At 37.2% G+C, this 23,004-nt stretch overlaps 1 protein-coding gene across 1 annotated transcript; it reads right to left on the bottom strand.

Annotated features, from left to right (window-relative positions):
• Window positions 1-8,993: 8,993 nt before the first annotated feature.
• LOC129253957 (solute carrier organic anion transporter family member 4A1-like) lies at window positions 8,994-18,118 on the bottom strand. The gene is made up of 10 exons (XM_064103865.1): window positions 17,483-18,118; window positions 16,472-16,568; window positions 15,571-15,692; window positions 15,217-15,372; window positions 14,073-14,177; window positions 12,496-12,694; window positions 11,493-11,649; window positions 10,615-10,796; window positions 10,104-10,168; window positions 8,994-9,583 (listed from the first exon to the last, which is right to left on the bottom strand). The coding sequence occupies exons 1-10, from the start codon at window positions 17,967-17,969 to the stop codon at window positions 9,177-9,179; spliced, it is 1,977 nt and encodes a 658-aa protein (XP_063959935.1). The 5' UTR covers window positions 17,970-18,118; the 3' UTR covers window positions 8,994-9,176.
• Between the last annotated feature and the right edge of the window lie 4,886 nt (window positions 18,119-23,004).

Consider the following 23,004-nt stretch of genomic DNA (forward strand, 5'->3'; position numbering starts at 1 on the left):
GACCTACCACCGCCAAACCAACAATAACTCGATCAAAATGAATTTTGAGATTTTCAAAGATCTTATAAAATCACATCCTCAGCTATAAAATGATAGACAGTGCATTTCACAAATTCCAAACTGAGAATCATCAGTTACTTCTCAGGTGTAAAAAAAAAATCCAGTGAGAGCTGAAAAGAATGAGAAAAGGTTTAGAGATAGTTTGAGGTTCATTCAAGCATAATACATGTATGTACCTAATACATATTGTGCCATATCGATGCAGCATCAAAGCACGCTAAAAAAATAGTGTTAACTATCCCGTCTTTTTTCTTTAAAAAAAATACTTTTACAGCTTCAAATTTGAGAGTATGAAGAAGAGGAATTACCCTTCCACGTAAGCAATTTAGCTATTTTTTACTTTCTGAACACCAAATTACTGTTGTTGGTTTTTTTTAGAGAAACTTCCCTTTCAACATGACCTGCATATTGGTTTTGGGTTGTCTACATACATATACCTTTACATTTAAAATCATCTTGGACAAAGCTTGAACATAAACCACAGACAATCATGCATGGAATAATGCCTCCAGAGTCATCTATTAAACACATGTATGATCACTGTACATACACTACCTAGCATAGCACAAGGGATGGACAGTATAGGCAACAGAAATATCTAGACTATCACTCTTGCCTCATCAAAGTGGGTTTGAAATAACAATCACTTTTATTAAGAACCTATTCCATCAAAATGAATTACCTTGAAGCTCCGGAGATATGTCATCTACAAACCCAGGCAAGAGAAAGATGGGCATCTTGGATATCGCTCTAGCAGTGGCAATACTTAGTTAGTATGTTAAAATATATTTTCATATATTCCATCAGAATGAGATATGAACTGCTTCACCGGTATACCATCTACAAATATTTTATTTAAAGGAGAATTAAACCCTTGAAACCAGCTGAATCCATATCAAAGAGAAAAATCAAAGAAACATATTGTTGAAAGTTTGAGGAAGATTGAATGAATAATAAGAAAGTTATGAGCATTTGAATATTGAGATCACTAATGCCATGTAGATCCTCCTATTGGCAATGCGACCAAGATCTGTGATGTCACACACGTACAACTCCCTCATTACTTAAAGGTCAAGTCCACCCCAGAAAATTGTTGATTTGAATCGATAGAGAAAAATCAAACAAACATAACGCTGCAAATTTCATCGAAATCGGATGTAAAATAAGAAAGTTATGACATTTTTAAGTTTCGCTTATTTTTCACAAGACTGTTAAATGCACAACTCAGTGATATGCAAATGAGAGAGTCGATGATGTCCATCACTCACTATTTCTTTTGTTTTTTATTGTTTGAATAATAAAATATTTCAATTTTTACAGATTTGACAAGAAGGACCAACTTAACTTAACCATAAACTTTTAAAATAATGGTAATTCGACATGTTCAGGGAGAAATGAGACTTTGTTTCACTTGACAAGGAGGAGAAAATTAGAATATTTCATGTTTCATATAATAAAATACAAAAGAAATAGTGAGTGAGTGACGTCATCAGTCTGCCAATTTGCATACCGACCAGGATGTGCATATAACTGTTTTGTGAAATTAAGCGAAACTTTAAAATGTCATAACTTTCTTATTTTACATCCGATTTTGATGAAATTTTCAGTGTTTTGCTAGTTGGATTTTTCTCCTTTTTTCAAATCAACTTTTTGTTGGGGTGGACTTGTCCTTTAAGTACTTATTTCACTTATATTCTCACTTTTATAGAGTCTATCACAAGGTTAGGTGTTCTCTTTATGAGAGGACAAGTACAGAGGTTTCACAACATTATATCATTGATGAATCGTTTGTCATATGATTAGAATGAGCAAAAAGAGATGTTTTGGGGTATATTTTCAGTGTCCAAAAGGGGAGAGTTGTTCATTTGTGACATCATAGATCTTGGTCGCATTGCCAATGGGAGGATCTCCATAGCATTAGTGATCTCGACATTCAAATGCTCATAACTCTTCTATTTCTAGTCCTATTTTACTCAAACTTCTGTTGATCTTATTCTTAGATTTTTCTGCTTTCACAAAAGCTAACTTGCTCCAAGAGTTTAATTCTCCTTTAAGATTGTGTCAGATCCTTGGGTGTTTACGGAACTTGAAGACCACATACATTTTACAACGGGAAAAATAGGTAAAGTTAAACTTTTATTAAGGCCACCCAGGGGAAACAGAAAAAGTGGCCACTAGAGACTTTATAGACAGGTTCTTTAAAACATACATACTCCTTTCAATTGGGAGAAAGTATTTGGTGGCCACTTTAAGACAGGTTTTTACTACAGACAGTTGGCTGCTAAGACAAGTTTGACTGCACTTGACCATGCAAAAGCTTTAAGGCCGTGGGATTTCTGTTACGGTACAGATTGGAATGGGTGCCTTCATTCATGAATTCTGAGATGTTTTGCTTTGGTCATATGACATAAGATACTGAATCATCTTGGCTATTCCGAAAGAGAACTTTTATTGAATGATGAGCAACCATATCACTTTATATGAGTTTATCAAAAAAGTGGTCTAAATATTGCATGATTGAGATTTACTATAATTACAGAGTAGCTGCTTTATTTCTTTGGCAAAAGTCCCCAAGAACCAGCTCCAGGCATCTAGGCCGTGTATCTGGTTGCAGTCACACGCCAAATCCCACTACAAACAGACCGATGATATGCCATCCAAAATAATGTAATAGCTCTGATCGGCATCGAGTATGTTTCCTTGATGTGACTGGAAGCATCAGAAAACTTGTGTTAGAGTGTTAAAGTGTTAGAGTTACAATATCTACTCTTGGCCAATTAAAATGCATCATTTCAGTTATTCCTCACAGTAGCTTCAACTAGCTGGAAACCTGGGCCCCGTCTCACAAAAAGAGTTACGATTGATCCGATCAACCTCAACTATACAGAAATCCATCATCGTCATAATTTTTTCCACAGGAAATTTGCGTATCATCCTTCGGGGGAGCACACTGAATTGTCAAGACAACAGTGTCAATATACATCATATCTAAAAACAAACATGCATTTTAGATGTTGACGTTACTGGCTTGCCATAGTTGTGATTGATCGGATCAATTGCAACTCTTTGTAAGAAGGGGCCTCGCCCTTGACCAATTCTATTGAACTGTATCTGCTGCAAAGAAACGTTGATAATGCTAGCAAAGTGCTAACAGAGGCCCTTTTACGACCGGTGATATAGCAGAGATGTCAAATGTCACAACAACGTGTTATTTACATTGTAGATCAACATTTGACATCAAAATCTGAAAGATGTGACTGGGTCTACCGTTAGCGCTAACGACGTTTCTGTGCGGCAGTTTGGTCCCAGGTTGCTATTCTTAAAGGCATAAGTTAACGTTATACAGTGCGTATCAAAAAAAGTTTACACTTTGAAAAAGCCCTGGGAATTAAAAAATATATAACTTGTGGGTAATTTTTTCACATATAATCTTGGGTTTGGGTCTCATCTATCCAATGAACGTAAAAGTTTTTACAGAATGTTACACTTTGAGTGAGCACTGTCCATTTTTGTACAGCTCGCAGAAATCTGTTTGCGCAGAAATGCTTGTTTTCACGCTGTGTCAAGGGGAAAGGGCGAAATCAAACTTACCCTGCGAAACAGATACATTCAAGCATTTTGCAACAATTTTGCAACCCAAATTGAAATTTCAACACTTAGTAAGCTCAACCTCTACCCTTTTTGTGCCAGCTGGATCTGAGGACTGAATCTGAACACAAACTTATATCAGACATCTCCAGCATTTTATCACTAAGTTTTTATCATTTAAAGTGGGTTTACTTTTCATTTAATACTTGTTTCTCCACACTTTTTCCAAGCTTGACGATGATTAACAAAATGAAAATCAAGCCTAAGCCATTTCATGTAAATAATAATAGCCAATTTTTATACAGCCCTTTTCCCAGAATGGCTCAAAGCGCGTTACAGCGTATTATTACCCCGGTCATTGGATTCATTTCAATCCCGCACGAAAAAAGCACAATTTACACTCCCTGGGGAGCATTCCTTGCATTCATCGCAGCCTTATTATGGTGCTGGCAAATTCAAACATACAATGTATTTCGCATCCTACCGGGTACCCATTTAGCACCTGGGTCAAGAGTGGCAAAGTGTGGATTAACGCCGTGCAAAAGGACGCTAGACCGCGGGGAATTCGAACACACGACCCTCTGTTTACAAGGCGAGAGTCAGAACCACTACACTACGCACGGTTCTTCCACATAAATCACAGCTCAGTGTAAAGCAAATATCGTCACGATGGCCTCAGTGTATGGGGGAGTGGGATGGGGCGCAATGCACTCTTCGAAGTGTTTTGGGCAAGGAAACAAGTTAAAAAAGGTAAAAGATATCTTCAAATCAATTTTCCTAGCTAAATTCCAAATGTTCTTCATGATTAAGGTTACTTTTATTCACATAACTATTTCAAAGTTCTGCGCAAATCGTTTTTCACTAACTTTTAAAAAGTAAGTGGTGCTCACTCACACGCAAATATTTTTTAACAGTTACATGTATATCGTCATTTGCTTAAATGGATCTGTACTAATGTTAGAATGTGGAAAAATCTTTAGGATATTACAAATGTATAAATTTACAGGATTTTTTTTTAAGTGTAAACTTTTTTTTTATACGTACTGTAGACATGTAATTTAACAAAAACAAAAGGAAAGATGAAATATGTACATGCATGCCTATCAACCTAAAAACTCTGAAACCAACAAAAAAATCAAAAGAAGTGCTCTTGATACGTTATAATCAAAGATTTTGTGTAATTTCTATTGTGCCGATAATAATGGAACACTTAAGTGTATGTGATAAAATTAAGATGGTGTTTCCGATCACTTTATATTTCACTTTTTTGAAGCACTAAATAATGATTTTCGAAAGGCGATTTTTTTTTCTTGGCTTCATTTTTGTGACATATCACAGACACAGGTGACAAGTGGGACCTCGCGGCTCAGATTTTTAAAAGTCAAATCAACTTTAACCAATGTCTTTAATAGTCTATGGTGGTAATACAAGGATTCAGTTTCAACTGATTAAGAAATAATGCAAATCCTGTACACTAGTAACAATTGTTCAGAGTTTGTATGGGGAAACATTTAGTAAGTCAATTTCGAGTCAGTTCCGAATACCTCACCGGCAATAACTTCTCCCTTCCCAACAAATCTCCCAAATATACTTTGACAAAATAATAATCATAGAAAATAGTAATGTGTTTCCCAATACATACACTTTGTACATGTAAGAAGCTATGTCCCAACTCTCAATCACAAATGTTGCTTGAGGATTTTGAATCAATGGCAGCCATGATTAATGAAGCTATATTGTTTTCAATGTTGGTAGGATAAATTTGAAATCGTAAGAAAGTATAATGTAATCAAGATTGTTTAGGAGAAGCAAAATCACATTAAATGATGCCTTCAGGGCAGAGGTATGCTACATTACTATGGCGATTTGATAAACATATACCGTATACTTGCAGTATTAGCAATCATAGGCCTGGTGTCTTGATCGGTAGTTTTCACACATTAACAAATACACAAGCAGCAATTATACATGTACATGCACAAGCTTATATATTCTATCCAGAGAAAACATTTAAGCTACAATGATTTTTTTTTTTTTTTTTTTTGGGGGGGATACAATGGTATGTCTCATTGAGGCCTGTTTGATCATATATAAACACAGAAATCTAAGAAACAATTAGGTTTCGTACACTAAGTGTAGGACACAGTGAAGTCTGCACAGAAAAACAACAAAAATCAAGTAAAAGATATAAATTTGAATACAGATAAAAGATGGAGTGAGGGTGAAAAGATCGCTCTTGTATCCAATCAAATTATCATCCCACATTATGTGCTAAGGGAAGGACTGTGTCAGGGTCACTTTCTTAGAGTTTTGTAATCGGAGTAAAGAACTACATAAAAAAAATAATAAAATCCAAAAATAAGATGTGAGAGCCTGTGCAAACGCAAGATATGAAACATTAATAAAAGGTATTAAAAGAAGTACAAGCATAGTATGTACAGTTTTCTGTTTATGATTTAAAATTTGATTTCATAGATGCTTAACAGGATTCGGTATGACATCCAATCCCCCCTCATTGGGTGAGTTCAAAATGAAATGTTTAAAAGTGACCAATGAATCTAGACCTACAATACAAGTAAATCACCTAGCTCAAAGAATACAATCAAATTTCCATCTTTCATAATCACACTTTGAATAATAATAACCAATCAAGCCAGTCGACTTCTACTCAAAACAAAAACACACACCTATTACCAACACACATGTATATAGCAAAATAGAGGATAATCTGATAAAAATGTAAAATCTGTATTCTGAAATTTAGAGATCAAATGGGCAGCTCTCATGATGGGATCAAATAGCATGTATCTTGTGATTTTTGAAATTCATTTTGTGGTATGAAGATAAAAGATGGCTGTCATTTCTTCTTTGCAAGTAGAAAATCAAAATTGATTATACAAATAGCGAATATTCTTATTTCTGCGATGATGCAACATTTCTCATTTGCTGAAAGAAAGACTCTGCAACGCGTAATTGAATAGAGTATCTTTCTTTCACCTTACGCAAAATCTTGCACCATCGCACTCGTGCCTATTCGCTATTTGTATACCATCTGATTACTGGGGCCCGGCCCCCCCACTCATGTTATTTAGGGTACGCCTATGCTCGTTCCCTCCCTTTGAAAGCACCCCCTATCGAAGGTCTGCCAAAATTTCTGAACCCCACTTTCGAGGGCTTTTCGCAGGCTTTTTCTGCCTTGGAGACCCCCCTAAATCCAGAACACTACTCAATGTACCCCCTATCTCAGGTGAGCTCTCATTCCAACAAAAGGTCCGTACTTTACTTTTTCAAAATGAAATAATCCTGAATGAGCCTTCTAAACTAGCAGGAATTTCAGGAATTTGATCCCGGGATTTGATCAATTTTTCTATGTTATTAAAGATATTTTATAACCCCCTTTTAAAATTTCTCAGGAGTCCAAAGAGAGAGATAAAATAACACCCCCTTTTAAAAGAAATCTCCAGGTGAAAATACAAAAACACCCCCTTTTTTACAATTCACGGGCCGGACTTGTCCGAAATCTCCGGGTGAAAATACAAAAACACCCCCTTTTTTACAATTCGCGGGCCGGACTTGTTCCGCAAAAAAGTACCCCTTTACCGGACATTTCGAGAACACGCATGCAGTCCTTCCGACCCCAGAGTGGGGGGCCGGGTACTGGGGGCATCATCAAGGTCAAAGGTTGCTCACTGGTCTATATAGTTTACCTGTAACTTATATAATATTAAGTATTCATTACATATCTTAAATACTCAAATGACAAAAGATCAACAAGACATTATCACTACCATAAAGGTAGTATGATGTCTCTGTTATAATTAATGTTTAAAATGCAACTAACATTGTTTTCCTCACTCAATATCAATCAAAGTCATGTTGGTCATGCTAGACATTTTCACCTGATAGAATTTGAATTCATATTTCGCATATGCCTGTATCGCATAAATATATGCGATATATATTATTTGATAGAAGGAAGACCCAAGTTCAATACAAGTGCACCCTCTTGGTCGTAGGCTAAATTTTATCACTTGAATTTGCATTATTTATTTCACCATCATTATTTTAACATAATCAAGCATGTCTTGTGTGGATAATATTGTGGATAGATTGTGCCGACAGTTTTTTACCACAAGAATTGATTTTGGGGTTACAACCTCTACGAACCACGCTGGTGGAAATAATCTATACATGCATTGTAATATACAAATGATTACCATCAGTCCTTATATGTACCAATAGTTAATTTGGACTATATTCACTTCTGACAAGCTTTCACTATCACAGGACCATTTCAAAACTTTCTAATTACATCATTTGTTAATATTTGATATTACAAAACAAATTTCCACACTAGGATACGTCAATATTACAGAAATGCTGCTGATATTTCCATTTCACAGGGGTAAAAAAAGGAAGCAAATGTCATGTAGATTGGTACAGGGAACAGGGCTTTATATCAGTTAATTAAAAAAAAACTAGAGAAATTTACCTTCGTTACATTTTACTGTAGCAGCTCCTGGGAAAAATAGTAATTTCCACACAGTTAAAAACAAGAGATAGGCAGCAAGAACGCATTTTCAAGGGATGATGAAATACTTGACATATAGCAAATATCAATAATGGCAATATATTTCAGCAGTCAAAAATGTAGAGCAGCATTAAAAGCTGGTTAATGCGGTCTGTAGTGTTGCGAGCTAGTTTAACGCTTTTGTTCATTATCTACATCATGAATAAAAAAAAGAGACACAAGCTGCCAGATTTGATATGGACAATGAGAGATAAATCTCTGACAAAACACAGATATTCTAATATTGAAATGGTTTACAGGAAAGCACCAGTTTGGGACAAAATTCTACAAGGAATATGTATATATATATATATATATATGATAATAATTTGTTTCAGAAAAGTAGAAATGATTATTTGCTTTGGCTGGTAGCCCTTTAAAGTGAAGGTCACTCACGGGATGGTCCAATCGTCAGTCAAAATCAGGAATACACAATATGCATGGGAATGTGAATCCCATCTACGGCATACTGGTATTCTAATCAGGGTCCCGTATAAGCACAAAGGTTAGCGATTAATCACAAGCTTGATTTTCACGATTAGTTGTACACTGTAGGCAATGCAATCAATCATTGAAAAATATTCTACCATGATTGCTAAGCTTCGTGTTACGGGCCCCAGATCAGGAAATATCCTAGATGCCACGCAATGGATCCATCAATGCTCACCATAGGCGGCGGAAGCGGGGGGAGGGGGGGACGTGTCCCCCCCCCTAAATTTTAGGTGGGGGGGGGATGGTCCCCCCCTAAATTTTTTGTTGATAACTTTTTTTTTTTGCTTGTCAATTTTATTTCTTGCGTCCCCCCTAAAATTTTTTGTTGATAACCTTTTTTTTTTTTTTGCTTGTCAAAAAATTTTTTTGGTCCCCCCCTAAAATTTTTGGCTTCCGCCGCCAATGATGCTCACTAATTACAAATGGGTCAGGAATACGTGCTTGTGGAAAATATGTGAATTAACTACTACCTGGAGTCTTCCTCTCGGGCTAAACCGCATTTGTACAACTGTATTCCATCGAGTGGAACAATTTCATCCTGCTGCACGGCCAGGTCTGGTGAAGCTCGACCCATGCCAGCTTCAGGAACCCGTATTGTGCTTTCCGATGCCGTTGCAACCGCTTCATTGGCCTCATCCATGGTGCCACCGTTGCCGGGTGTAGCGGGACGGTAGAAAAAAAGGGCGAGGCTAAAGAGGGCCACAGCCGTTACTTTCATGATGAGACCAAGACCGAACATCCGCCAGGACAGGTTCTCGTCGTTGTATATCCAACAAGCACCCTCTGTGCTTCCTTCACTGCTACAGGTCTGCTGCCATTGCAGGCAAGCTCCATCCATCATGACTCCAACTAGAATGGGGCCTGGGGTAGCACCTGTAGAGACAAGGGAGGTGCATGGGAAGCAATTCTTATATTACCACTTAAGCACTGCATTTGACATCATTTAGACTCATTACTTTACCATTCAAGGCAATCTTAATCAAAATTGTTCACAATATACAAACAAGAAAGATATGTAATAAATGTAGTACCATAAATCAAGTTCAAGTTCATTTTTATTCAATTATAGAAACCACAAAATATACATATAAATCAACATGAAACAATCATATTTCAAGACACAATGTAATGATAAACATAGTCCCCAACATAGAAAACATGACAAGATCACATGGTTGCATATGTTGCGGATAATACATTACATGAATATACAGTTGTATCACTTTTACATAAATCGCAACATTAAACCGTTTCCACTATTGGTGATATATTTGAAGTCAACCTTGAAAGATGTAATAAAACCTGACATTGAGCCACCTTTTTAAAATCACATTTCAGAATTAAATTCCATATTAATGAAAGGAAGAAATTAAAGGAGGGGAGGAGAACTTACCTAATAGTTTGTTCAAAATAGAGTTGACTCCTAGAGCCATTGGCCTCTGAGAATCTGGAACACATCTGAAAGAATGGTCACATACAAATCATTATCATTTTAAAACCTGTCTAAGGCTCAGGCAACGGGTAGGTAATATGAACCATAAGCATGTAAGATCAAACATTTCAATATTACAAAAACGTTATAGACATTGTATCCATTTGTACCCATGAGAATTTTTCCAGCCGTCAGGATTTGAAATTCAATCTAGTGCCCTCTCTTAATAATGCTTATATTTTTCTTTACAATAAATATTTGGGCACTTATTTTACATATTTAGTGATTGAATATCAGAAAGTTCATGACAAATATTGCATCCTGAAATTTTCATCCTACTGAGAAGGTTGTTATAAGACAAGAAAGCAGATATTTGATGGCACCCGATCAAATGATATTTCAATGAAAATCAGTTAATTTATCTAGTAAATTTTTTATTAGATTTGTGTTGTGACTATCACCATCATCTGACCTGAGTAGAGTATTGACCAGTGCTACTCCTGGTAGAAAATGGAAGAACAATAAGAATGCAGCACCAGCAACAAAGATGGGCAGGAGGAAGCAGTCCGATTCACACGGGCCGTGTTGGACCTGGGTCGATGCAGTCAGGTTAGCCGAGATGAAATTCCTCAAGCATTCGCAATCACCATATGTCTGATAACGGAAGGAAAAAAAAGAGAGAAAAAAACCCTTCTATAGTTAAAACATTGTGGGGTTATTATTATTACTAATTATTATTATTATCATTATTGCTAGTATTATTATTATTGACAAATTCTTAGATATTGAGAAGTTTGCTCAAAACCTTCCATTTTCTTCTGAACTTTCTATGTGTCTAAAGCACTCTGCAGAGTAGGTGTGGTACTTTGTAACTTATGTTATCATCATTATTATTATCATCATCATCATTATTACTATTATTATTATCAATTATCATTTTTTTTTAAATTATCATTATTATTATTATCATTGAAAAATACCTGAATGATAATTAACTTCTTTACATTTGGAACATGAAAATTAATATAAAAAAGTAGACATGGAATATATAATGTAAACTAAGTGTTTAGATATTTGGCTTGCAATAATTACAACAGAGTTTACTAGACTGCTGTGGCATACTTCACTCATTCACCCATTGATCTAAATATCCACTGGAGCTAAACTTCTAGAGATGGAAAAATTCACTCTTTTTTGTATTTTTCTCGGTTTCATGATCATAATCCAAATAATCAAAAACTTGGTGCCCTCCTTCCTTAACTATTTTTCCACAATTATATTCCATACAATTTTGTACCATTATTGTATCTTTCCATACGATAAAAGAAGGCAAATGCTAATATCACTTACCCCATTCCCATAATCCACTTTACATCCAGCATAGCATGGGTCAAAATACTCGGCAATGCCACCTTCAACGCATACTGGATTGTACTGCTCGGTATTACAAGTACAACCCAAGTTGCATTCATCATCGAGACGTTTATCTTGATGATACTCCATCAGACTATCAAAAAATAGTGGAAGAGAAGATTGAAATCAAAGTTTGTCATTATCTTAAAGTAATGGCTCATATCAAAACATCTTAGAACAGACACACATGTGGATAAGTTCTGATTATAATGAATAAAATCAACTAAAAAGCAAACTAATGTGACCTCATGTTACTATAATTAATCATCAGCAAGATGGAAAAAAAATTACATATTTTGTTCATCATCAACACTGTCATTTTGAACAGATATTATCCACTTTCTAATATGATCTAACTCTCCACAAACCAACAAATAATTGCTCATGAGCAGCAGCACCACATATATCATCCCAATCAAGAGATGCATTATTCTAATTGGCAAAATAACAATGGTGATGGTATCTTCATCAATAAAATGTCCTATGTAAATTATTCTTGTTACTTTTTCATGAATATAAAAAGGAATACACAATCCCAACAATCTTCATTTTACTATCTCAAGTTCACATTTCAAGTTCATGTTGCCCACACAAAAATATTTTCCAATGATATCATGACTATCTTTTACAAGTTTTAAATGCTTTTGATTAGTAAATTTTTTTTCATGACTTAGATTTTGAAATACATCTTTTAACTTAATATTTTTGTTTTCATTTTCATTCATGGCAATATTAATCCATGGACTCTACTTTGACGTTTTACCTCACATTCAGGAGAAAATCTAAATATTTCATATAATAAAATACAAAGGAAATAGTGAGTGGGTAATATCATTGGTTCCCTCATTTGCATACTGACCAGGACGTGTCCTTAACTGATAACACCTTAATGACAGGAACATTATAAAGACTGATGATTTGATGGAAATGTGACACTTACTTGTGTCCATCGTAGGAGGCCGTTACACCTATTACCGGCAGCTGGGGGCAACGCAAGAGCACGGTCCCTAGTAGCACAATGGTCACCAAGCCAGAAACGATAGCAAACGTCAGCATACCACGGACCTTCAAGTTGAATTTCTTGGTCAGAATACCACCAAGGAGAACGCCCCCGGATAAACCCGGAAGCATTGCGATACCTGTCCAAATGAAGGATTGTATAATATTATATTTAAGGATTTTATTGAATTGTATATATTTTTGTCAAATAAAAAACAATTACAATGATACATATTTACAATTACAAAGAAAAGATCAGTAAAAAGACAGGTTTGCCCTACTCAGCATTGATAACCTAACATTGTTTTACAGAGGGATTTAATGTTAACATATCAAGCAAGAAATGAAGCAGGAAATGCAAACTACCAATACAATTTACCTGCAATAAAGATATTGATAAAAAAAATATTAAGGAAAAACATTTTTACAATATATACACAACAAGATTAGAGAGTAAATAAGAGATTTGAACTTAAAAATACAGAAACTCTGGGATGATGTTTTTAAGGCCTTCTCTAATGTGTCAATATTTTCCAATAGTCTGTTTTGGGTTTGTGTAAAACAAAGTTACAAGAATTATGGAGTAAAACATTATGAGATGGTTGAAACATTTAGGATATTATCAGGGAAAACATATCACTTATTGATTTGTAAACATATACATTTCAAGATATTCTAAGAGAAGCAAACCAATATAAGGGCAAAGTGGGTTTATTTCAATCCCAGACGCCAATGGTAGTCTTCGAAAGTTACAAATGATCCCAGCTAAATTACTATTTGGTTTTGTACAAATTGTACTTGGAATATATAATAGGATATAAAACTTCATTAAAAGTGCAAGAAATCTTATCATTTTCATTGAGCCCTGGAGTAATAATCCTTAGGGTAGCTTTGCCAAGCTAACCAATATGTGTACCTCGAGGATATGAAATGGAAATATAATGGCTTTGAATCCAACTTATCATTGTCCTACACATCGTACCACACATATAACGACATTGTTACTTAATATTGGGATAATTGAATTTCAATTGTGGGGAATGGGTGGTAATAAGAGAGCTGGGGCTATTTTCAAGCAGACAGTTTTGTTGATGGTAATTAAGTTGCATGTTCACAAAGTAGCTGCAGCTTTTGCTTTTATGCCCAATAGTGAATAATGAACATGTACAAACCAAAGAAAAGAAGCAGGAAATTCAAAATTGAAATTGAAGCAGAATAAAACTGAACATTGTTTTATTGAAAATTTGTTCATAAAATCCCCCCAAAGTGTGCATGAAATCCCTGAATTTCACTTACGAAAATGCAAAAAAACCAACAAAACCTCTTAGGACAAGCTCTGTCGCATCACCCCCTTGCTTCGGAATTTCTTCAATTTTTTAAAGGTGTTTTGCCCCCCCCCCCCATGACAACAATTCATGTGTACGGCCATGAGGAGATGCATGAAGCATCTTTGCAATCCGCTCTCTTCCTAGGTATTGGTTTGGTTGAAATAGAGTAATTGTTTAGTTGTCAACTTACCAATTAGAAAATTTGCTGCACTTGCTGTCTGACGAAACTGATTCTGTGTAAACTTGGGCATGAAGGCTGCACAACCTGAAACAAGCATGGTATCTGCACAGATGCCTGTATTCAAGGCAAGAGAATATGATTTTAGCATTTATCACCTGTCTCAACCATTGTACCAAAAGTCTGAGACCCCACCAAATTATGGTGGCAGCAGTGGGATGATTTGGTATGATGAGACTACTGTCCTATGTGATCTGGGCCCGGTCTTACAAAGAGTTGTATTTGATCTATTCAAGCATGACTATGAAAATCCTTATTTGTCATATTTCTTCAAACAGAAAATTTACACGTCGTTCTGGAAACATCAAGGACCTCTTTAATTTGTCTAGACAATGATGTATGAGTGTAAATCATATACATCAATTTGAATAAGTCTACGCATTCAAAACTTTGCTGGCTTACCATAGTTATGATTGATCAGATTGAATGCAACTCTTTGCATGATGAAGCAAAGAATAATTCTTGAATTCTCAATGATCTTACCTATACACATTACCGTCGAGTTCGCAGCAAGGTATTTGAGTGAGCTGATAAAATCATTAGGTTGTGAACCAAACCCTGGTTGTTAAGTCTCATAACAATCCTGGATCTGCCCCTGGCCCCCCACCAAATTATGGTGGCAGCGGTGGGATGGTGGTGTGTTGAGAATACTGCCCTATGTGACCAGAATTATTCTTAAAACTTTCTCTGGAGTCTTACCTAATATAGTACATATTACTGTCGGGCTGACAGCAAGGCATTTGAGTGAGATGATGAAATCAGTTGGCCTTAAAAAACAAACCCTAGTCTCACAAATAAATCTGTTATGAAATCTAGATCTACCGTGGCCTCCATCAACAAACAAATTATTTTTGAATCCTCAATTGTCTTACCTAAGATAATACATATTACTGTCGAGTCGACAGCAAGATATTTGAGTGAGCTGAACAAATCATTTGGTCATGAACCAAACCCTGGTCGTTAAGTCTCATAAATATATCCCATATGATATCCTGGATCTGCCCCAGGCCCCAGCCAAATTATGGTGGCAGCGGTGGGATGATTAGTGTGTTGAGAATACTGCCCAGAATCATTCTTGAACTCTCAATTGTCTTACCTAAGATAGTACACATTACTGTCGGATTGACAGCAAGGTATTTGAGTGAGATGATGAAATCAGTTGGTCTTGAACCAAAGCCTGGTCGTTCTGTCTCATGAGCCCCTCCTCGTGCATGAACTTGACTTTCTTTACCCGCTCTTATTCTGGCAGTATCTAAAGCACAAAGTTTGTAAAAATGTATTAATATATAATCACTTCTGCTCAAGCAATATCCTGGATACTGTCTGTCAAACATCAGCATGCATTACCTTTTTCATTACCTTTATACTCATTGTTTTGCTTTTTCTGGGTGGCTTTTAACTTTTCATGATCTCCATAATCATTGTTTTGCATTTCTGGGTGATGGCCTACCTGGTAATTCTCGTGGGAACAAGCTAAGCGGAATCCCGAAAAGGAAAGCTGGAACTGCGGCTATGATGAAGCCTATCCACCAAGCACCCACCCAGCCGGGATCCGATGTGCTAATATCAGTACTACACAGTGGAACAAGAAAAATTAAAACAAACATTTCACAAAACATGAATAAAAGTCAGGGCTTGGTAAGAGAAGGGGTATTATTTCAATGATAGCTTAATATTCATGTTAGTATTTGGTAAAAGTTTTAATAACAGATAGTACTACACAGTGGTATAAAAAAATTAATTCACAAAATTCACAAAACATGTCTTGAAGGCAGAGCTGGGCAAGAGAAAGTTTTTTTAGTGCATAACCTTACCATTCAGGTTTTAGAACATGTATTTGATGACAGTTTGATTGTTGGATAAACGTAGTACCTATAAGACATCATGTCCTTGTCAGCATTTAAAATGGTGCAGCTATATGTATGAAGATTCAAAAGAACTTCTTTCAAAACATTAGTAAACAGAATCATTAGCCCTACAATCGTCTATTATCCTTTATTAATTCTTTATGACTTCAGGTATCATTACGCAAAAAAAATATTTGTGAGAGAAACAAGAACTGATAACACAACTGACTGTAACAAGAATACAAGCTAAAGTTAAGTTAAATCTAAGACATAAAGCTATGGATCAAGCAGTTTAGAAATCAATTAAATCAATGTTTTTTTTTGGCACATCTAACATATTTCACACAATAATAATACATAGGGTTTGATCAAACAATCTCTGTGCTATGAACTAACAAACAACTCACATAAATTGAAATCTGAAATAACTAGAAAGCATATTGCCCTTACCCTTGTAGCTAATACATCGCAGAAAATAAATAAGTGTTTGATTTTTAGTGTTACCTGAACGGATTTGAAAAATTGGTGAATATATTTAGAAAGACACCCATCAACATGTAGCCAGCTGCAGGTCCCAAAGATGCCACAGCCAAAAATATACCTGTGAATGACACACACACAAAAAAGGAAGATATCATACACTAATCCATTATTACCTCATGATTACCACATGAATAAAAAAAATATATATATACCAGTTTTATTTCTGTCATAATACATTAATATGTTGCAAAGAATCATAGCAATTTCTTGTCTTGTAATCATTATTTCTTTAATGACTTGTTATCATTATTTCTATGGTGTCATCATCATCATCATGATTACTAGTCATCTTGATCACCACCATAAATTTTACTCTTGTTCTTGTGGTTCTTTTTAACTATGGTTGTTTGTGATTAAGAGTGTGATTAAGTTTTAGACCAATGGTATATTGATGAAACATGAGGATGTTTAAATGTTGCTGTTTCTATTTCAATCCAATTTCAATTGAAAATATTGCAAAAACATTTGGTCAAAGAAAAGGATTAGGAAAAAAGAATAGTGATGACATAGGGTTACTTACAACACAAACAACCTTCAAAAGAATTGGTGCACCAATGCCCAAAATAATTTTTCTTCTACCCCCAAACAAAAAAACAAGATAAGAAAAATTATAAAAAATAACATAAATGATAACATAATATGTTATGAAAATAATTTATTTTAGAAATATGTTAACATAAAAAAATAAAGACAGAAAACTCAATAAAGTTAAGACAGGAAGACAGAAAGACAGCTAATAAATAAAATGAATAAACAAATAGATAGATAAATAACTAAATAAATAAAAAGAAAGAAAGAAAGAAAGAAATCCCCTAAACCAACACTAAGGAATTGTTTCATGAAATATTTTGTTGGTGATTCTCTCTGACTTATTAGCTCTCAGCTAATCAGATATAACCTTATATAAATAAGCTTATGTTGGTGAAAATCACAGAATTTCTCAAGAAATGCTCCTGTATAACACTCACTTACCCATGTACAATCCTGTCTGTTCCAAGCACACACTTTCATCCAGCATAGAAACTCCCAAGGTATTCAGCGGAAGCGATCCAATGGCCATTAACGTTTGTCCAGCCATGAAAACGTACATATACTGCGCTAAACTCGACGGCCTCTCATCCATGACATCATCACACGACATCGTGACGTCGCCACCGGCGGCAGCCGCGGCTTCGGCATCCACTCCGCATGTCGGCGACACCCTCGATGTCGTGTAACGGTAGTTTCCCGTGGTGACGTGCGGGAGGGCGTAGATGAGCGCACCGGCGCCGATGATGATACATCCAGTCCCAAGCCAGCGCGGCTTGTTGCCACGACCACCAACAAAAGTGACGAAGAGGACGAGGATGATGCTAGTTACGTCGAAACTACTGATTATGATTCCCAGATCTCGACTACGTAGCTGGAAGCGACGTTCGATGGAGGTCAGGGAACTTGTAACGAAGCCGGTAACCAGCATCGCCTGACAAGGAAAAGCCAAATAAACATTTCAAAATTATAACCATTACATTAGCGCAATGAGCAAAATATTTTGAGGGGCCAGATATGGCGGATGAAGGAACAGTTTAAACCCGGGGGGGGGGGGCAGTTCCATTGACGAGTGGATACCATGCGCGACCATTGGGTCTCGAAAAGCACCCTAAACACTAGACCAAAAGCTTCGGTCTCTGTTATGTTGGTTGTTCAGCTGAACTCCGTTGGCTCCACTATACGAGGCGAAATAAAAAATAAAAAATGTTTAAAAAAAAAATCCTCGAAACAGACGGCTGCCAGCTGTCTACTACACACACATTTTCCATATTCTGAAAATGCACCCCTTAACATTAAGTATTGGCGTGTAAAACCCTACCCTTAACAAGTATTGGAAACAAAACGATACTCTTGGCAAGTATTCCCTGAATCGACCCCTAAAAAAGTACAGCGTTATTTATATATATGTCATGGACGTCGGTCGTCGGTTTTACCTATACGGCCCCACATCCCACACCTCGCGCAAATCGTACTCTAAACACGTAGTGTTGACTATTGGGGCAAAAAGTACATCCTTTATAAAACATTTTAGTCTTATTTTTTAAAACCCTCGCAAATTTTCCTAGTGAAAATAGATACCCTTTTTTTTCTTCAATATTTTAGTGTTTTGACACCCTTTTAACGTTACGTACGTAACGCGCCCTATCTTGAAAAAGACATCCTTTTTACTTTTTTTTTTTTTTTTTGGGGGGGGGGGTCACGCATGGTATCCACTCGTCAATGTAAGCTTTGTGTTACAGGCCCTATATAGATCTGCTTTTCGTGTGCAAAATTCTTTCATGCGATACCAGCATGCTATTCCAAATTGTTGAAATCCCGCTTTCATGCATGTACGACTGGTCATCATAGTATATGCCTGCCTGAGCTCGCGGCGGGGCTGTACTATCATGACTATCATGACTCCAGCTGGCTGGAGACATTCGAAATGTAGATTATGACATGGATAAGTGGTTTTTTAAACAAATCGAGTACATATTGAGGAAAAACTTACTGAATTCAGACTTGGAAATATATTATTACAGTCCATCGAATCGATGTTGCATCTAATGTGGATTATTGGTGGATCACTGGCAATATATTCCATGTGTCAGATCACCTCTCCAGCTAAACCATTTCGCATGCGCTGATATGTACACAGCATATGCAATAGGCCTATCCGTCTGAAACCCATCCGACTTTGCGTTTTTTTTCTCCTTTCCCTGCTCCTCCTACAACAAACGATATGCCTCTAGCACACACAATGTAATGGGCATTATGTTTTACTTTCCCCCGAAATGGGGGATAAGATTCAAATTTTCGGGGGGACCACTTCCATTGACGAGTGGGTACCAGGCGCGACCATGGGGTTTCGAAAAGCACCCTAAACAAGGGAAGCGAGTCTTTTCCAGATTATAAAAATGCATCCCTTAACAAGTATTTGGCTTGTGTTGGAAATGTATCCATTTTTTCAGCATTTAAACATCGTTTTTGACACCCTTATAACGTTACATATAGGCCTATTCGTAACGTACTTGCCCACTCTTTCCCTTTTACGCGTGGTCGCGCCTGGTATCCACTCGTCAATGGAAGTGGTCCCCCGGGCGGCCTCTCGAGCTCTGGGAGGAACCAAATGTGGCTCTGGAAAGTCGTCCTAAATCGGATAGTATTTTGCACACGAACCGCAGATTTCTGTTTCCGTTGCAGATGCGAAAGCTAAACAAAATCCTCATATGTTACACAATTTAAATTGCAGGACAGCCTTTTACGAAGGGCACAAAAGTCTCTTCCAAAATCAACTACCGTCGTAAATATGCGTTCGCGTTCTCCAGCGAAAAGTGGGGCATTGCTGTAATGAGTGGAATGTTTGTTCTCATCATCTGAATCATTGTTAACATGGTACACACTCTACATGTACATTAGTATATAATACCATGTACTTATTTTTTGCCATTTTCATTCACAAATTTGACTGGTTTCTTGTCAACATAAAAAAACAGTTATACAATTCTTCCAATTACTTTATTCAAACACAGAACAATTTTCAATACTTTCTGAAGACATTAATTATCGAGAGCTAAGGTCTTTTTTTAACTTTTCAATAATGTCTCATAGATGACGTGGTCCAACTTCTTGCTGTTCGGTTAAAGCTTAAAAAAGAAACCTCAATGCAACATAACATAATGCCACTGGAGTCTATATCTCGAAAAGCAAAAGTTTTTTTCTAACATTTGGCCTAATGTAGGCCTAACCAAAATATAAATGATGTCGGAGCCGATTATGCAAAATCGGCTTATAAAGCCGACATCATGTATTTTTGGTTAGGCCTAACATCAGGCCAAATGTTAGAAACAGGCTTATACTACCTGTAATAACTTTGATACAGTTCGTTCATTCATTTTTAAACACTGCTCACGATTGGCAATATTGATGTAAATGTCATTTTCATATTTATTCAATACAAGATAGAGTTTACGTGCTGGCGTTTGTAAGGACTCCAAATTTGGACCTTTATGTGGCCCGTGCTCTAAGTCTCAGAACAAGCTTGGTTGCCAGCGCCACGGCACCTAGGTCATTTTGGGCCTTGCCGACGTTTTATCTGACAAGACTATTTCCACCAGTTACCACATTAACAGTGCTTCTCAGCCAATCAAAATCATGGAAAGTTATCAGAACTGAAAACTTGTCAGACAACAAAGCTCGCCTCCAACGATTTCGCATATCGATATCATTGGATATCAATAAAATTAAGAATCAGTCACCTGTCGAACGGATCTACCGAGAACCACTTGTTTTTCGTTATCATCTTTTCTAAAATATTGGAAACGTTTCGCGTGCAATCCTTTTTATATGAGTATGCGAACCTTCTGCGATTGAATCATGCTTTTAATGAGGCTTTTCTTTGGTCAACCGTAAGTTTGGACCCCGAGACTCGTACGGATTCGGGATCCGCAAAATTTGGAGCCCGCTCGCCAACGACGTTGCCAGTGCATGAGTCGTGACCCAGCCCAGTCATCCTCCAGGCAGTGTAATGCACGACGTTGCCAGTGCATGAGTCGTGAACCAGCCCAGTCATCCTCCAGGCAGTGCTGTGCAGGAGCAGGTGCCAGGATCTGCAGGGAGGGTAAGGACCAATATAGAGCTCAAGATCATCCTCATTTTGAACATGTCATTCTACTTAACTATGTTGGCTACACTCGCCAATATAGGCCTACATACAAGATTTTATACATGAAAAAAGTAGGGGCTGTGCACATGCAGCCCCCCTTACTACCCGGCTCCTTGAACCTTGAAGTACTCTCCCAAAACGCGTACACGCTGTCCTGGAGAGGGTTGTGCTGTATCAGGTGCTGCCAGTGCTTCAGGCGATGTGGTGATCCTGTGGTGGTATTATTGGTGCACTATATACAGTGTGCTAGGTGCAGTGTGCAGGTGGTGCGTGTGTGCCCCTCTTACAGCATCTTAAGAGGAGAGGGAGGCAACATATGCTGAATGATAGGCAATGTTGCTCCCCGGAAGCCAGCTATAGAGGTCGAAGTTACAGCAGCATTGGGAGAGTATTCCAAATACGTATGGTTCTTGGGAACATAACTGTACATGTAGCAGTTCACTCTACAAAAAGGCTGGGTGTACTTGACCTGATGTCCAGTGTGTTGTGAACGTTGTGGACGAGAATTGCTGCTTAGCTTAATCTGATGTGACATGTTGATGTAAACAAAATTGTGATGAATTTTGTAGAACATCTCACATTGGCTAAGAAAGCGTCTGTGTTGAAGAGTATTCCAGTGAAGAGTTGACAACATCGATGTTACACTGGATTCTCTGCTATAGTCGTGAAGCACAAATCTAACACCCTGACGCTGAATGTTCTCAATAATGTGAGGATTCCATGCACATGAAGCATACTCAAGTTGAGGTCTGACAAGTTGCTTGTACGCAATGTCTCTCACTTTTAGGTCACATTAACCCAATGACGTATGATTCCAGGAGTACGAGCAGCTTTGGAGGATATCTTCTGTGCATGGGGGTTCCAACTCAGGTTGTCTGTAATGGTCACACCGAGGTATTTACAGGAGGTTGCCGTTGGAACAGGTTGGTCACTGATGGTAAAGTTGCAAGCCAAGGGTTGTCGTTTCAATGAGATACACATGTGGGCACACTTCTTGACATTGAAGGACATATCCCACAGTTTTGCCCAATCCGATTTTGAAAGATCTCGCTGGAGAATTGCGTGGTCATCTCTTTTCTCGACCTTGCGATACAGCACACAGTCATCAACAAAGAGTCTGATTGGTAATGAGATGCATTCACAGATGTCATTGATGTACAACAGGAATAACACAAGCCCGAGTACTGAGCCTTGCGGCACGCCTGAGAGAACACTGGCTCGTGTTGAGGATGTTCCATCGACATGAACTGACTGATATCTGCCTGATAGAAAAGCTTTGATCTATCCATGCATTTGACCAGTAATGCCATAATACTCCAATTTGTAGAGCAGCTTCCTGTGTGATAGCTTATCGAAGGCCTTACTAAAGTCGAGAAAGAAGGCGTCTGTCTGACATTGCTGGTCGATGTTGTATGCCCAGTCATTGATGGCCTCAACAAGTTGCTTTTCGCATGGCAATCCCTTCCTTAATCCATGTTGGTTTGGGTTGATGATGTTATTCTTTTCCAAGTACTTTGACGTGTGGCTCAATAAAATGTGCTCTAGGATCTTGCAGCAGATGCATGTGAGTGACACCGGTCTATAATTGGCTGGGTTACTCTTGTCGCCAGACTTTTAAATGCTGGCCACTTGAGCTCTTAGCCAATCACTTGGAAGAATTCCCTCATCATAGGATTGTTGGAAGAGATGAGTAAGGACTGGGCTAATCTCATCAGCATAGTCTCTTAACATTCTAGCAGGTATTTCATCTAGACCACTGGCTTTGTTGGTGTTAAGTTCTTTCAGTTGTTTATTCACTCCTCGTAAGCTGATGAAGAGA

Source organism: Lytechinus pictus, chromosome 1, assembly GCF_037042905.1.
Source record: "Lytechinus pictus isolate F3 Inbred chromosome 1, Lp3.0, whole genome shotgun sequence".
NCBI classification, from domain to species: Eukaryota; Metazoa; Echinodermata; class Echinoidea; order Temnopleuroida; family Toxopneustidae; genus Lytechinus; species Lytechinus pictus.

Bases quoted from the DNA above. Each gene is read 5' to 3' on its own strand.
- LOC129253957 (XM_064103865.1), bottom strand. From the start codon at position 17,969: ATGCTGGTTACCGGCTTCGTTACAAGTTCCCTGACCTCCATCGAACGT. The intron at 16,569-17,482 runs GTAAGTGAGTGT...TGTCATTCACAG, and splicing joins ACAGACAGGATTGTACATGG to GTATATTTTTGGCTGTGGCA. The intron at 12,695-14,072 runs GTAAGTTGACAA...TCATTTGGACAG, and splicing joins TGCAGCAAATTTTCTAATTG to GTATCGCAATGCTTCCGGGT.